Source organism: Danio rerio, chromosome 5, assembly GCF_052040795.2.
Source record: "Danio rerio strain M-AB ecotype USA chromosome 5, GRCz13ab, whole genome shotgun sequence".
NCBI lineage: Eukaryota > Metazoa > Chordata > Actinopteri > Cypriniformes > Danionidae > Danio > Danio rerio.
The window spans coordinates 75,074,330-75,092,500 of NC_141025.1; the positions used below are offsets into that span (position 1 = coordinate 75,074,330).

At 36.9% G+C, this 18,171-nt stretch overlaps 2 protein-coding genes across 3 annotated transcripts in view; both read right to left on the reverse strand.

Moving 5' to 3' along the window:
* The window catches only part of eif4e1b (eukaryotic translation initiation factor 4E family member 1B), a 109,951-nt gene that overhangs the window by 74,142 nt on the left and 17,638 nt on the right, over positions 1-18,171 (reverse strand). The gene's annotated exons all lie outside the window — the stretch shown is intronic.
* casr (calcium-sensing receptor) overlaps positions 3,694-18,171 on the reverse strand; it is a 15,844-nt gene continuing 1,366 nt past the window's right edge. For both annotated transcript variants that reach the window (XM_087252191.1, NM_001351665.1), the window contains 6 exon segments: positions 14,309-14,896; positions 11,921-12,227; positions 9,669-10,508; positions 7,913-8,143; positions 7,676-7,799; positions 3,694-5,153 (listed from right to left, as the gene is read on the reverse strand). In XM_087252191.1, coding sequence (XP_087108317.1) covers positions 4,012-5,153; positions 7,676-7,799; positions 7,913-8,143; positions 9,669-10,508; positions 11,921-12,227; positions 14,309-14,505 — 2,841 coding nt within the window. In that variant the 5' untranslated portion in view covers positions 14,506-14,896 and the 3' untranslated portion in view covers positions 3,694-4,011.

Here is an 18,171-nt window from a genome sequence, read left to right on the forward strand (position 1 = left end):
ATATATATATAAATATTTACTCACATTTAAACAAATAAGTTTGCAAGTATTGCAAAGTATTGACAAGTACTCCTAAATAATTTATTATAAAACACCTTTACTTTGAGCTTGCTTTTCTTCCTCTGCTTTTTTCTTCTTTTTTTTTCAGCTCCGAAAAGATGCCACTTTGACAGCATTTCATTTCAAATTAAAGTTAGATTAAGACTGATTAAAAATAGCAACGATACTTGTGAAGTTATATTACTTAAGACCTTAACACACTTTTTTTTTTTTTGAGAAATATTTGGGGGGGAAAATTATGTAAAAAAACATTGTATACTTTTAAAATGACATTTAAAATGTGTTTCTCAAACGAAGCCAGTTTTGATGCAGTTCAAATGTAAACTGGAGACATACACCAGTAATACGGAACTAGAAATGAGATGTTTATTTTGCATCTGTGTTACATTGAAGACATTTCCCACATGCCTTAAACTGAATGAAAATAATAAATGCACAGAGCTATGTTTCCATCCACCTATTTTATATGTTGGAATATAGCATAGAACAATTGCTTAATGGCAATGCCAACATGTGCATAAATCTCGAAAATGTGCAGAAAAAAATTTACAGATGTTCACAGGTATATTTGGGTGGACGAAGAGGTCTGAAAAAACTGCACAAAAGCACGCACGTCTCTCTAAATTGGGTGCTCAGCCAAAACTGCAAATAGTGCAAATAAATGTCAATCAAAGGCGGCAACACCAAGGCTCCAAAAATACAAATTTATTAATAATAAATTTATTAATAAATAATTTACTTAATAAATTTGTATTTTTGGAGCCTTGCTGTTGCCGCCTTTGATTGACATTTATGTGGACGAAGAGGTCCAATCATTTATGAATGTAAAATATTAGAAAGAAGGGACAACTTTTCATTGAGTTTCATGCATTTATTTGCATGTTCATTGAGTTTCATATTTATCTTCTGAGATGCAAGTCATTTATTATATAAGATAAAAGGCCCGCGGTGGCTTCTTCAACTGTTGCAAACTCAATTTCTGTTGTGGATATTTGGCACCGGTTTATCAGGGAGTGACTATTTTGTTCTCTTTAACACAATGGATGGAAATGGTGCTTTATTCACAAATGTTTTGTGATATTGCAGTCTAAATTACATCTTTGGATGGAAACATAGCTCATTAAAGACATTGCATGCAAAAGACTATTGTGCTATATTGAGTCATGGAATTGTTGTGACAGATTAGTAGTCCTTAGACTGAAGATTGGGAGAGGTTCTTGCTTCATTGTTTTTTTTTTTTCAGTTCTGGATTTTAAGCAAAAAAAAATATTTGCAGACGGATTCAACTATTGAACTAGGGAATGCCGTGATACTGTAGTTTAAATCCACCTCCATGCTTTACTCTGGGCATGCATCTGTCTGAGTGGTACACTTCTTTGGGGCTTCTCCACACCGTAGTTCTCCCATCGAAGGTCGAAGGTGGACTCATTAGAGAGTAATACACATTTCACATTGTCCACAAAATAAAAATCCGAAAACTGGGAGAAGTTCTTGCTTCTTTTTTTTTTTTTAGTTCTGTCTTTTTTAGGCCAAAAAATTATTTGCGGATGGATTCAACTGTTGAACTAGGTAATGCCATGATACTGCAGCCCAAATCCACCCACATGCTTCACTCTGCGCAAGTGCGCATACATCTGTCTAAGTGGTACACTTCTTCAGAGCTTCTCCACACCATAACTCTCCTGGATGTGGGAATGACATTAAAGGTGGACTCATTACAGAACAAAACGCATTCAAACTGTCTACAAAAAATTGACTTGAAATTTGGGAGAGGTTCTTGCTTCATTTTTTTTCTGTTGTGTCTTTTAAGCCCAAAAAAATTGGAGACAGATTAAACTATTGAATTAGGGAATGCCATGATATTGCAGCCCAAACCATCAGTGATCCAGCCTCATGCTTCACTCTGCGCATACATCTATCTGGCTGGTATGCTTTTGGGGGCTTCTCCACACCGTAACTCTCCCGAGATGTGCGAAGACAGTGAAGGTGGACTCATCAGAGAAAAATACACGTTTCACATTGTGCAAAAAAAAGTCCTGAAAACTGGGAGAGGTTCTTGCTTCATTTTTTTCAGTTCCAGCTTTTAAGCAAAAATAAATAAATAAATTACAGTCGGATTCAACTATTGAATTAGGGAATGCCATGATATTGCAGTCCAAATCCACCCCCATGCTTTACTCTGGGCATTCATCTGTCTGAGTGGAACGCTCTTTGGGGGCTTCTCCACACCATAACTCTCCCAGATGTGGGAAAGACAGTGAAGGTGACTCATCAGAAAACAATACCCATTTCACATTGTCCACAAAATTAGTCCTGAAAACTGAGAGTGATTCTTGCTACATTTTTTTTTCAGTACTGTCTTTGAAGCAAAAAAATATTTACAGACGAATTCAACAATTGAACTAGGGAATGCCATGATAGTGCAGCCCAAACCCAACCCCACACTTCACTCTGGGCATACATCTGTTTGGGCGGTACACTTTCTTTGGGGCTTCTCCACACCGTAACTCTCTTGCATGTGGGAATGACAGTGAAGGTGGACTCATCAGAGAACAATACACATTTCACATTGTCCACAAAACAATTGTCCTGAAATCTAGGAGAGGTTCTTGCTTAATTTTTCTGGCTTTTAAGCAAAGAAATAATTTACAGATGGACTCAACTATTGAACTAGAGAATGCCATGATAGTGCAGCCCAAATCTAGCCCTATGCTTTACTCTGAGCATGCAACAGTTTGGGCGGTACGCTGTCTTTGGGGCTTCTCCACACCGTAACTGTCCTGGATGTGGAAATGACAGTGAAGGTGGACTCATCAGAGAACAATACACATTTTACATTGTCCACAAAAAATAGTCCTGAAAACTGTGAGAGGTTCTTGCTTTTTTAAACATATATATATATATATATATATATATATATATATATATATATATATATATATATATATATATATATATATATATATATATATATATATACACATACATAGAGTTGAAGTTAGAATTATTAGCCCCCTTTTAATTTTTTTTTCTTTTTTAAATATTTCCCAAATTATTTTTAACAAAGCAAGGAAATTTTCACAGTATGTCTGATAATATTTTTTCTTCTGGAGAAAGTCTTATTTGTTTTATGTCGGCTAAAAAAAAAAAGCAGATTTAAATTTTTTTAAAAACATTTTGGGACAAAATTATTAGCCCCTTTAAGCTAATTTTTTTTCTAATAATCTACAGAACAAACCATTGTTATACAACAACTTGCCTAATTACTCTAACCTGCCTAGTTAACCTAATTAACCTCGTTAAGCCTTTAAATGTCACTTTAAGCTGTACAGAAGTGTTTTGAAAAATATCAAGTAAAATATTATTTACTGTCATCATGGCAAAGAGAAAATAAATCAGTTTTTAGAAATAAGTTTTTAAAACTATTATGCTTAGAAATGTGCTGAAACAATCTTCCCTCCATTAAACAGAAATTGGGAAAAAAAATAAACGGGACTAATAATTCAGGGGGGTTAATAATTCTGACTTCAACTGTTTATATATATATATATATATATATATATATATATATATATATATATATATATATATTTGCAGACAAATTCAACTATGGAACCAGGGAATGCCATGATATTGCAGCCCAAACCATCACTGATCCACCCCCATGCTTCACCCTGGGCATGCATCTGTCTGGTTGGTACACTTTCTTGGGGCTTCTCTACACCGTAACTTTCCCAGATGTGGTAAAGACAGTCACTCATCAGAGAACAATACCCATTTCACATTGTCCACAAAAAATAGTCTGAAAACTTTAAGGAAAAAAAAATTATTTGCAGATGGATTCAACAACACAGCCACTGCTTACAATGCCAAACCCATCCTTGATCCAATGACAACATTTACACTGCAGTGAATGTACAAACCAGTCACGCACAGAGCTGTTCTTGTCAATCATTTCATCGAGTTTCTAGCCTCCTCGAAGCTCAAGGAGAGACTGACCGTCCCACTTCCAAAGCTCACCCTCGGTTTTGAGCCGTGTCTCCGCGTAGACGGTGACTCCATTTCATTCCCGTTGGTCTTCATGCTGATGGATGAGGAGGGCGAAGATGCGGAGGATCCGCCAACACTGCTGGATCTCTTTCTAAAGCCTGAACTGTGTCGTAAAGTCGCTTTTGCTGCAGCTTTAAAGGCGTGAGCCGCAGTGCTACAGCGCACCTCCTCGATCGTATTCCTCGACGGTTTCAGAAGAATGATATACACCTTGTTGAAAAAGATACAGGCAAGCAAACTGAAGCTGGAAGCCAGGATTGCTATGACCTCAACAGCCGAGACGAATTTGCCGTAAGTGCTGAAGTACGCCGGAATAAAGGAGATCCAGACGATGAAAAAAATCAGCATGCTGAACGTTATGAATTTGGCCTCCGTGAAATTCTCCGGCAGCTTCCGAGACTTGAACGCGAAGAAAAAACAGATGGCGGCCAACAAGCACGTGTAGCCAATCAGAAACCCCAGAGCCATCATGGAGCCCTCGTTGCAGGTGATGAAGATGATTTCATCGATGTCGTAGTTCTTGTAACTTCCCGGCGGAGCGTTGTACAACCAAACCACGCAGATCATCACCTGCACAAACGTGAACAGGAAGACTAGCAAGAACTGCAGGTTTAATCCCCACCACTTACGGTGGAGACTTGTAGGGATTTTAGCTTCGAACACCAGCAGGACACGATTGGTTTTGACTAGAATGCATGAGATGCATAACACAAAGCTGATGCCGAATGCTGGTTGGCGTACCCGGCACGTCCAATCCTGTGGTTCGCCTATGAATATGAGAGAGCTGGAGAAACAGCATATAAGCGAGAAAAGCAAAAGAAACGACAGCTCTCGGTTTGATGCCTTCACGATTGGAGTATCACGGAATTGCACAAAAACACCCAACACAAAAGCTGTTAGGAGAACCCCGAGGACTGCAAATAAGGCCAGCGCAATCCCGAACGGTTCGGTCCAGGACAGAAACTCGATTTCCTTCAGAAAGCAAGAAGTGTGATTGCCGTTGGACCAGGAGTTGTTTGGGCATTTAACGCAAAAACTGGCATCTGTGGAGAAAAGTGAAATAAAAAATCAGAAAACTGATGTCAAAACACAACAACGCATTAAAAACCATCCCTTTTATAGGCCATTTTGAGTGATGTAAACAAAAACAAAGGTCCCAACGTAGTTTCTGTTCTACATTTTTAATTTCTATAGCTTCCAAGAATCCAAATAGAGCCACATGTTGATTAAAAAATGTTATGATAGCTGTTTTAACATGAAGTTATAATTGAATTGCCTCTTGTTACAGTTATGAAATAGTTTGATAACAAGCAGGAAATGTTCATAGGGCAATGACATGACCACATTGATGTGTACCAGAGATAGCCAAACTACTAAAGTTGACCCATGGTAACCTTTGATTTAACCCACCATCACATCTGGAAACAGAGAGATAATGATGGGGATGGTTTAGAGACTGCAATATCTCGTTTATTTGTTTGTTTGCTCTCTTAAAAAGCTAAAAAAAAAAGGCTGACTGAAATTAAATGTTTCAAATAAATGAATCAGATTTTTTTTTGTTTTTAAGTGTACATACTGTTACCCGACGAATAGAGGACAAATCAGAGACATCAGTGAGCAAATGAAGGCAATGGCAGATTCTGCTTGACTAGTGTATTCAGCATAGAACCCCACAGTGTAATAAATTGTTTGTTTTTATAGTAAATGATTTATTTCAAAGAGTTATAATTTTAAAAATTACATTATTTAATATGATTTAAAGTAATGTTTTCCATTTATTTTTAAATATTCGGAAATAAATTAGGATATTATAATGACAACTTTAACTTTCGGTCCACGGCTCTCAATGATATTTGCTTTGAGCACCCCTTGTATATTCACAGATCTAAGAAAATGGTCTTATATTGTTTATGATGAGTGATGAGTTTTTTTGAAGTATAATAACTTATACTTTAAATTTTTACTTTGTTTTTGGTGAAATAACCACTTTATTCTCTACATTTTGGGGGTTTTCTCAAAACAACTTTCTTTCTCTAAATTTTATGAGATTTTTTTGTCAAAACAATAACTTTTGCTCAAAATGTAAGGTCTTTTCTCAAAACATAACAAATATTATATATATATATATATATATATATATATATATATATATATATATATATATATATATATATATATATATATATAAAAAAAATAAGTTCTCAAAATATTATGTTTTTTTTTCTCAAAATATATTTATTTTACCTTAAAATGTAATGATTTTTCTCAAAACAATTAATTTTTCTCAAAATGTAGTTTTTTTCTTAATTTTTTTTTCTCAAAATGTAATGCTTTTTTCTCAAAACATTTATTTTACCTTAAAATGTAATATTTCTTCAAAAATATTTTTTTTTCTCAAAATGTAACGCTTTTTCTCAAAACATAAAAAATGTTACCTTAAAATGTAATGTTTTGTTCTCAAAACAATATTTTTTTTCTTGAAATGTAATGTTTTATCTCAAAACATAATAAATATTTCTCAAAATGTAATGTTTTTTTCAAAAAAATTTATGTAATGCCGCAGTCACACTAGATTTTAAGCATGTAAAATTCTGTCGTACAGTGCTGCGAAAAGGGGCGGGATTAAACAAGATGATTAAACATTTTTAAAAAGTGAGCGATTGGTCCATGTTAAATTTTTGTTTCGCTTTCCAATCGTCTCACGCAGTTTTCTGATGCAATATCGCAGGTCAGAGTTCACCAAGCTTGAACTTTGTAACTCAGCAAACTGCTAAACTTGTCACACAAGCTTGCATTTCCGCTCTGAGGCATTCACTGTACATATGAATGGAAGTCTATGTGGCAAACAGTGCAGTTTGACCGCAGTATATTACTGTATAAACCCCCCTACATTCCTGTAGACTTCGTTTCCAGCATTGCTCTAACCCACAAAACCTTGATTAGCTGGTTAGACGTGTTTGATTACAGATAAACCCTGTGATATTATCTGCATGTCATTGATTAGTTGTCAGATTCATACCACATAAATTAAAAAGTGCTGAAATCCTATCAGTCCCAAAACTGTCTATAGCGTGTCCCAAATTACTGTACTATCGCACTATACACATACTGTATATGCTTTTGCACTATGTGCTCAACTAGCTAATGTATATGGTTTGTTTTGTCATTCAACAATGGAGTTTTTTATATATAAAACAAGTGACTTATCTATAAAAATGAGCTGCTGCTTGTGTTCTTTAATTTACACAATGTCAGTAGACTACTCACCAAACTTTCCGCACTAATTAGCAAACTTATGGGATTGTAGTTTTGCCCTATTTTGTAACTCTGGTCCCAAGTTGCTACTTCATAAACTTGCCAAGCAACTTGCCCTCAAAACTACTACCAGGACTAGTGATGAGAAGGTGCTTCTAGATATTTTGTTTTTGCATATGCGTTTCCCTTTTAGATGTAAACATTTCTTGACGGTGAGTATTTAAATGATTCACACAACATAACTGACTAACATTTGTGGTTGTCAGTTTACTGTTTGGAATTATTTCTGGCCCACAATACATTCGCTGACCTTTATGATCACTGTACTCCCCATCCGAGCATTCTGTACACTCAAAGCAACATGTGGGTTCGCCATCAATAATTCCTTTCCTTGTTCCAGGTTCACATTCCACACTACAGTTGGAAAATGGTACCTGGTAGAGAAAAGAGAAACAACACATTAGCTCATTTAATCCAACATGCTCCATTAGTTAAGTAAATAACTTTTGCTCTAATCTAAGTGATAATAAATTTAAAGATTACTTACCTCAGTTAGACGTCCGTTCCACAGGATTTTGCTCTTGTCAATGGAAAGCTTGGCCACGTTCTTGTTATGTATACTGTAATAACCAACCTCCTTGAATACGACAGACCCATCCTCGGGTGATCGATGCCAGTTTATGATGGTATAATTGGCTGAAAGCTCACTGCCGTTGTCAAAGCGCACTCTCTCCCCCATGCTGTCTATGAAGTTGAGGTGTCTTAGTTGTTTCAGAACCTTTAAATATCAAAAATAATACAGATTAGATTTTGCAAAAATGGAAATTCTGTTAATAAATGCTCATCCTCATGCTGTTTCAGTCTCCTGAGACCTTTGTTCATCTTCAGAACACAAATTGAGAAATTTTAGATGAAATCCTGGAGCTCTCTCATCCTGCATAGACAGCAAGAATCCCAAGACATTTCAAGTCCAGAAAAGGAATCACTAAGAATAAAGACATTCAATGTGTCTTCAGTGGTTCAAGTGTACTCCTACGAAGCTCCAAGAACACATTTGTGCACCAAAAAATATTTAAACAACTTTGTTTGCCTTTGTCTTTCATTTCAGATTAGGGTCTGTTATTATTGCGAATAATTTAACTTTTGTATGTTTGTATGATTCTGAATCTAATGGCAATACATTGTATTGTCTATAGTAAAAGCACACCCTGACCTTTTGCAGACAAGAAGACAAAAGCAAACAAATTTGTTTTCGCAAAACCTTGCCTCACAAAGTGAAGTTTCATAAACTAATTTCAAGAGGAGCATGTGATATGATTGTTCACCGCGGGCCACTCATCCGTAATCAGTAATAATCCTTCTTTTTGGAAGAATCCCCCCTTCCACCCCATCTCCTCCTTTTTCTCCCCTTCTAAAGGGGGATCGATCGAGACCTACCTGATCTCGGTTCTCCCGATATGCTTCTAGACCGGGCGGGAGCCCTGGGCTCAAATATCTCCGAGCTCAGGGTTCTCTCCCAGGACAGCATGCCAAACCTACTATAAATGCCAAGCATATCTAAGTGGGAACTCTTGAAATTTTTCTTGGCGTTTCGTATGTGTTACATAAGAGTCTGGGACAACAGAGATGAAGATCCGCATTCAGTTTAACAATCTAGAGTAGTCAGGCAGGCATTGGTCTAACGGGTACAAAATGGATAATGAGGGTGATTCAAAGAATGTGGTCAAAATAACAGGCAAATGGTCAGGAAAGGCAGCATAACAGCATAATAATAAAACAAACAAAGGTAAAAAAAACACAGGCAAGATGCTTCGTTATGATAACAGTAAACAAGACTCGGCAACGTGTGTGTGAGTGAGGTGTATTTATAGTCCTGGGAATGACTCTTCACAAGCTTCAGCTGTGTGTTTGCAATCAAGGAGAGAACTGGAACTGGTGTGTGCGAGTGGTGCATGGTGGTATTTGTAGTTCATATTAGTGACAGATTTGTGGTTCTCCAGTGACTGGACTGCTAGATTGCTGGTGATGGTGACAGTATCTAATTGGACCACTGAATTGGATTCCAATTGGACCACTGAAGTCACATGGACTGTTTTGACAATGTTTTTGGTTCCTTTTCTGGACGTTGAAAATCTCTGGTCTATGAAGGACGAGAGAGCTCCTGGATTTCACTTAAGATGAACAAAGGTTTGGATTGGAACAAAATGGAATTTATAACATTTTATTGTGTAATTTAAGATTAATTCAAGAGTAATTAATAACATTTAATATGTTTATATGATAATTTCTAATAAACAGCTCACCTGCCATGCTTCAACTTTCCTAATATCTGCACAAGAGCCATTAGAAAACAATCCTTTCCCTGGAGTGCAGGTAAGTATGTCCTGAAGTGCCTGTGCTATGGCATAAACAGCCACATACACGTTATAGGAAATCCTGAGGTGCGTGTAGTCCAAATATGGCGTCTCAACACTGGCAATGTCCTCTTCCCCAGTACACAGCGGCCTGAAACTCGTACTGCCATTCTCACTATCAGCATTCCTTGGGCTGTCTTCAAGATAACAGTTGAACGTCTCCTCCCAAAATTCTCGCACAAATTCGTTATGGCTTGACTTCTTTGGATGGACCTGCTGTAAGAAGTCTTTAAAGCCGGGTATATGTCCAGCCCTCAGAGCAAAGCCAATGGTTCCTCCCATGACGTCAAGATACTCTGGTTTGGCGACTAGACTGGAACTGGCCCATGCTTCGCTCGCCAACCAGACGCGGTCTGTGATGTTTCGTCTCACCATCTCTTTAACTAACGGCTCGATATCTGGTCCGCTAGCAAACACAACAATTACCTTGGCGGATGAGTTCTGGATGCGATCTGCCAGGCGACGAATCTCAGCTTCGTCAACGTACTGTGAAATTAAAACATTGAGGTCAATGCAGATGTCCCGGTGAAACATTTCATTCTCAAACTTTTCGATGCCTGGCCGGCCGTATTCGTCGTCAGAGGCGATAGCAATCACCCAGTTCCACTGGAAGTGCTCGATGATGGCAGCCATGGCAATCGCCTGGTACTCGTCTGTAGGGATTGTCCTCATGAAGGATTTGTACTGGTTTTTGTTGCTCAAAAGGCGGCTGGATGAAGCATAGCTAATCTGAGAGACAGTAGAAAAGAGAAATAGTTGGAAAAAAATTACCCATAAAGGATGCTCATATTTCCGTCTATCTACGCAGCTCTTTTTCAAAAGGTCACAAAGTTGGACTTCAGAAGTACATCATTTTTTCAGAACCATTCGTTTATTAATAACTGATTTTAAAAGGCACAATATGTAAGATTTCTTCATGAAGATATTCAAATACTACTAGAACGATATTGTATATTTAACTGACTTTTGTACTTGTTTTGTACAAATGTTGTAAAGAATTTTAAATGCAGAGAAATAAGCAGTTTTGAATTGTCACTAAAGCAGGGAAACAGCCGCTTTAATATGTTGTGTGTTTATAAGACTCCACAGAGCAGCATTCCCAACATAAGATGTTAATATTAGGACAGTCACGCATCGCTATATGACTGTTTTGAGGATTGCATATGAAGGTAAGACGGCACTTGTAATGAAAACGAAGGGAATCGCAACGTTTCTATGTTTATTTCAAAGTGTTTTCATGCCTAAACAAAGCGAAAGCACAGAAATGACTCACATATAAGAGCAAGGGGTGGCCCCTGGTGGTTTGGTGGTATGGGTTGAGTATTGGGAGGCTCGGCTCTTTAATGTTTATTTACCACCCTTCAGTGAAAGACTGAAAATACGAGAGAAATACGGGAAAATACCTTTACGGGATGATAGGGGGGATAGGACTATAAAATATGGGAGAATCCCGGGAAAAACGGGAGGGTTGACAGATATGCAGTAGAGCTACTGCAAGCAAAATATCAAAATGCCACTGATTTCCAAACATAAAGTTTGAATTTCGGGATAATCCTGCATAGCATTTTGATAAGGAGGTGAACTTTCCTTCCTCGTCATGCAATGGATTGGATTAGCCACATCACTGCTTGAACTGACTCTGAATTGTTTTGCTATTTTTAATTAATTAATTTATTTTTGCAATTAATATGCATTACTGGTTGCAGCTGGAGGGGCAGCTGTGTAAAACATATGCTTAATAAATTGGCGGTTTATTCTGCTGTGGGGACCCCTGAAGAATAAAGGGACTAAGCTGAAGGAAAATGAATGAAAGAATGAATGATTGGACTGTGCAGGGTTTCTGTGGATGAATGATATTTTTTTATACGAATATAAAAAAATCAATATGAAAATTTCATAATTTAGTGTTCAAAGACCTTTACTCTGCTTCATACTATCATAATAATAGGTTTTCCATGAACAAGATTTATCCAGGAGTTCCATAGGATGTAATGAAGACCACAACTCCCATGATCCCACACCCAGTCATGCCATCCTCAAACTCCACCAAAATTAATCTATTCATACTGCAATTACTATCCATATTTCTTATTTTAATGAAAATAATTACTTCAATAAAACACTTAGAGATGCATAACAACCTGAGGGATGTAGAAAAGACCCAGCAGGTCTGCCACGGCTGTAGACACTGCAGATCCAGAAGCCCCGACCACTGCAATGGTTGATGGGATGTTCCCTGTGCAGTTACAGAACTCATCCAGATTCAGTGAATCAATCTTATTCTGCGCGACAAAACTCAGTGACGCCTCCAACGCTTTCGAGACAGTGTTGCACGTGTCAAATATACGGTAGCCAAGCGTAATGTTTGGAAGAAGAGTGGAGCTGTTATTGATCTCCTCTATAGCGAAGATCATAGACTGCAGCCAGCGGAATCCACGGAAGTTATATCTGAAAAAGAAAAAGCATATAATATGGGGTATATTTAAGGTTGTGAAGGGCTGTGGAGTCCAAAATATCTTCTTTCGTGTTCAGATTTGGTAAAAAAGAGGGTGAGTAGATATTTTTGGGTGGACTATCCCTTTGAATAACATTTATAAACACTATTCAGTCAGGGTTTTTAGCAAACTACTGTTGTGAACTTCTCTGCTCTGGCTCACGGCACCAAACTGTTGTGAAATTTTAAGACGAGCCCAAAAAACCAGTGAGAACCTTCGGTATCTTCAAAGCAGAATTCTTTTAATAAGAAGAACTCAGCATGGCTGTAGCGTCATCGAAAGTAACTCATAATTGGTCCAACAGACACTCAGTTTAAATACATTTGATACATGTTGGTGGGGACAGTCATGGTGGGGACAGTCAAACAAAGCATGCAAATGAAGTGTTGTTGTCGGCAGGGTAACATGCCTTTCCAGGCCCGATCTCATCAGCATATAAGTACCCATTTATGATATATGTTAGCATTAAAACAGTGTGCAAATGATGTTCTGTGCCGTTTTTCAAAAGTAATCCACTAGGATTTTGCATAAGGGATTGGATCAAATCTTGAAAATAGGTTTTTCAAAAAAAAATAATAATAATAACGGATTACATAATTGGATTAGATCACGTAATCCAATCTTGGTTTTGATCTGGATAAAACCTTTAGTTTGGGTTTTTCAGACCTTTTTTGTAGGATCTGGATCACTTTGATCCAAAAAACCTGGATTAAACTGATCCCATCAGAAGGGTGGATTTAGCGTGGGTTTCATGCCCAAAATGTAATGAAAACTTTAAAAATGTATTAAATAATACTATTTTTGGATCATGCAGTATCTTGCGAGATATACTATTTATTCATAAGGTTTTAATTTTATTTGTTCATCTGTCAGGCTATAGTGAGTATAGGCTTTAACGTATTCAGCCTTTCAGTATAGGCCTACAGCAAAGTAGAAAGAGTTTGGCCTCATAAAATAATCCCCCAAACAGCTGTAAAAAAACTGACCAAAAACAATCAATTTTATTCTTTCACTAATTGATATATATATTCATCACAATGGAAAATATTTTTCTTTTGAGAATATTTATCAGTGATGCATGCAATGATTACAGAATTATAAAAAAAAAAAATGCAAAGAAAGGCAATGACTGATTTTTGAAATCTCTTTCAACAATTGCAAAAAAAGACTGAAAGGGCAGAAGCACAGCTTCATCTGGCAGAGAAACAACTGACTCTGACCAAACTGCAGCAAACCAAGGCCAATGACTTGAGATCCGCCTCCTAAAGGCTATGCTCAGACAAGCTGGTCTCTCCACATCAGATGAGGAAGTCTGAACTTATTGTGGAGTCTTTGACATTAAGTCTTTTTTTTATTTACATCTATATTTAAAACTTATTATAAATATCCTCATGTACAGCGTTGTAGGTCTCAAATGAGCAGACTGCTTAAAGAGGATGGGGTGTTGTTTTTCTTGTTTTATTATTATTTATTATTATTATTATTATTATATTATTTTATTTTTCATTTTAAATAAAAATAAAGTTATATTGACCCCATGCTGGCTATTTTACTCTTTACATATCTATAGTTCTACATTGTGATGTCCTATTCTGTTTGAGCACTGGTTATCCAGATTTAGTGATCCTGAAAAGTTCCTATCCAGATCAGATTGATCCAATCCGATGTTGCTTTGAAAAACTGGCTCAAAAAGTAAGCTGAATTACGTGATCAGGGATCGCAAAAACAGGATTACTAAATCCGGATCAATTTTATCCGGATTAAAGCTTTTGAAAAACCGGGCCCTGGAGACAGAAACTGCCCGATCAGTTGACCAACTGGGGAAAACAATAGGCACAGCCGTGCTGTGAAACTGACAATTTGCATTACTCTGGAGATCGTCAGGGCTCGAAACCGAGATATTTTAAGGTCTGTCACACCCTGAAAACTACTTTTCAGTTATATATAGATAATATAAATTTATATTCCCACAGTACTAAGGGTATGGCATCAGACGCATGTGTTTTGAGAAGCTGACCATGTTTTGTTTTGTACCTGACACACTCTGTTGACTCTGGCCGTGCTGCAAGATCCTGGTCTTTGGAGGCCACCCCAAAGTGCATTGGGAAAAGTCCTCCAAGCAGTATATCGCCCGTCTTCTGGGCCCTCTGGTTTGGGCCATAGGTCGAAATTACACAGCTGGAACCCAGCAGAACCAGGTAATGCAGGTAAAACTTCAGATGAAACCTCATTGCTTCAGTTGGAACCTAATGTGGTCTTCATGAAGCAGGACTGTTGTTGGCAGGGAGGAAAGGTTTGGGATTTCCTCTAGTTTCAACAGCCAAAAAAATATTTAAAAATCCCAATGATTAATTGATGGATTTAAAAAGACATGCAGTGTCGTATGGACCAACGCACTCTGTGAAGGAGCTGGGGAGTCTGCGCACATTTCTGATCATGTACGGGTCTATCTGTGGTGAGGTTGATCTCTTTGTTCCTTCCTCCAGTACATTCCTCTCCTGTTCATTATGGGATGGATCAAGAAAAGCCTGGCCCATGAAAGTGATTTACAGAAGATAGTGTTTGATTTATTTATTTTTTTTGTGATTCACCACACAGCGATTAGATGAATGCTGAATTTTCCTGAAGAAATACACAAAAAAGATTCATGAACAGAATGGTGAAAACAAGAAATGCTTATAAAATATGGTACTTAAAAGAACACTACAATTAAAAAAAAAAATAGGCCCATTTTACAACTTCCTTTGAGTTAAAGGAATAGCGGTATTTGGCTAACAGAGTGGGTTGGGCGCCAGGGCCCGGATTTTCAAAAGTAATCCACTAGGATTTTGGATAAGGGATTGGATCAAATCTTGAAAATGGGTTTTTCAAAAAAAAAAAACGGATTACATAATCGGATTAGATCACGTAATCCAATCTTGGTTTTGATCTGGATAAAACCTTTAGTTTGGGTTTTTCAGACCTTTTTTGTAGGATCTGGATCACTTTGATCCAAAAAAACTGGATTAAACTGATCCCATCAGAAGGGTGGATTTAGCGTGGATTTCATGCCCAAAATGTAATGAAAACTTAAAAAAAACTTAAATAAATCTATATTTGGATCATGCAGTATCTTACGAGATATACTATTTATTCATAAGGTTTTAATTTTATTTGTTCATCTGTCAGGCTATAATGATTATAGGCTTTAATGTATTTAGCCTTTCAGCATAGGCCTACAGCAAAGTAGAAAGAGTTTGTATATATATATATATATATATATATATATATATATATATATATATATATATATATATATATATATCATCACAATGGAAAATATTTTTGTGTTTAGAATATTTATTAGTGATGCATGCAATAATTACAGAATAACAAATTTTTGAAATCACTTTCAACAATTGCAAAAAGAGACTGGACAAAAGTTCAGCTTCATCTGGCAGAGGAACAACTGACTCTGACCAAACTGCAGCAAACCAAGACCACACTTGAGATGTGCCTCCTAAAGAATACGCTCAGACAAGCTGCTCCCTCCACATCAGATGAGGAAGTCTGACATTATTGTGGAGGTTTCAACATTGTCTTTTTTTTTTATTCAATACATCTATATTTGAAAATTATTATAAATATCCTCAATGTACAGTGTTGTAGATCTCAGATGAGCGGACTGCTGGAAGAGGATGGGGTGGGGTTTTTCTTGCTTTTATTATTTATTATTATAATTATTTTATTGTTTCTAAAATTTTCTTAGTTTTCATTTCATATAAAAATAAAGTTATATTTACCCCACACTGGCTATTTTACTTGTTGCTCTTTACATAGGCCTATCTATCCATCTACATTGTGATTGAGCACTGGTAATCCAGATTTAGTGATCCTGAAAAGTTCCTATCTGGATTAAATTGATCCAATCCAATGTTGCTTTGAAAAACTGGCTCAAAAAGTAAGCTGGATTACGTGATCACGGATCGCAAAAACAGGATTACTAAATCCAAATGAATTTTATACGGATTAAACCTTTTGAAAAACCGGGCCCAGAGGCCTGTTTCAGTAAGGGAGTTCAACCAACTCGGAGTTTAAACTTGAACTTTGAGTTGATTTACCGAGAGATTAAAAACTCTGAGTTTTCGGTTTCAGAATAGCTCATCTGAGTTAGGTCAATCAACTATGAGTAGACTAACTCAGAGTTAAGCACGCACATCGCAACTACAAAAAGGCATTATCAATGGAGCGCAGATATTACGAGTGAGCATGGCAACATCTTAAAAAAGAGATCAGCATTTCTTTCTCCAGCTGAAATTGATCTGATCATGCAAAGTTATAGCAAATATGACCATATACTGTATATAAAAAAGCAACACCACTGCAACAGTGAAACAGAGACAATTAGCGTGGGAAAACAGCTGCTCAAGTTCATGCATCATTTTACATCTATAGTATTTAAATATTTAAGTATAAATAATGTTATGTATGACGTTTATGAAGTTTTTACAAACGTTCCCACTTTTATACACTTTTTTTAATGTGTGTGTTTTTATTACAATTAAAAATTAAGTTATATTGACCCCACACTGGCTATTCTACTCTTGCATATCTATAGTTGTGATTTCCTATTCTGTTTGAGCACTGGTTATCCAGACTTGGTGATCCTAAAAAGTTCCAATCCAGATCAGATTGATCCAATCTGACGTTACTTTGAAAAACTGGCTCAAAAAGTAAGCTGGATTACGTGATCACGGATCGCAAAAAAAGGATTACTAAATCCAGATCAAATTATTCGGATATAATTCCCTTTTTAAAAAAACGGGGCCCTGACAAATAAACAGACCAAACCCCCCCCCTCCATTTAATGTAAATGGAGTTTACATAAAAACCTATACTGTATTGTTGATTTGTGAATAAATTAGGTTAACTTATTAATTTTTACTAATTTAAGGGGATTGAACAAACAGCAAACTTGCTCATAACTGAAATGATCTCCATGTTTTCTCATAGGTTAAGATTGAAACTTGGAGTTCCACCTGGCTGACCTTCCCACTGCTGGATCTGTGACACACTACGTCCAGTTCACAGCCACTTCCCAGGTGTAATGTTTTAAGATCCTGCTAATTAACTCTGGAAATATGCTCCAGCAGGACTCGACTATTCCACAAAACACAGCTCAAGTCCCTGGAAAAAAAAGGGTTGTTTGTGTGAGAATGAGGGATCGTGAGCTGCACATTTTGAGGGAGGGTTGATGAATAAAAGGTTGAGGACAAATGTGGACTGAAAAAACTGCCAATTAAAGCTTTTTTTATTATTGAGAGGTAAACGTTATCTGAAAGCTGAATTAACTATTTCATTGATGTATAGTTTGTGAATATAAGCCAATATTTATCTCAGACACAACTGCTTGAACTGTTTTCTTGTTCAAACTACTTATTCAAAATGAGCTGAAACAACACAATTCTGGAGATATTGGGGAGGAAACTTAATTGTTTTTTGTTCATTCATCTTCCTTCGGCTTAGTCCATTTATTCATCAGGGGTCACCACAGTGGAATGAACCGCCGAGTATTACAGTGGATGCCCTTCGACCCGCAACCCAGAACTGGGAAACACCCATACACACTCATTCACACATACACTATGGCCAAAATAGTTTATTCAATTCACCTGTAGAGCATGTGTTTGAACTGTGGGGGAAACCAGAGCACCTAGAGGAAACCCATGCTAACACAGGGAGAACATGCAAACTCCACACAGAAATACCAACTGACCCAGCTGGGACTCGAACCAGTGACCTTCTTGCTGTGAGGTGACAGTGCTAACCACTGTTTTTTGTTCAATTTACTTAAATTAGTAACGTTATCTTAATGGATTTGTGTTGGGAAGGCATGAATGAGTTAAACCCTGCAATTA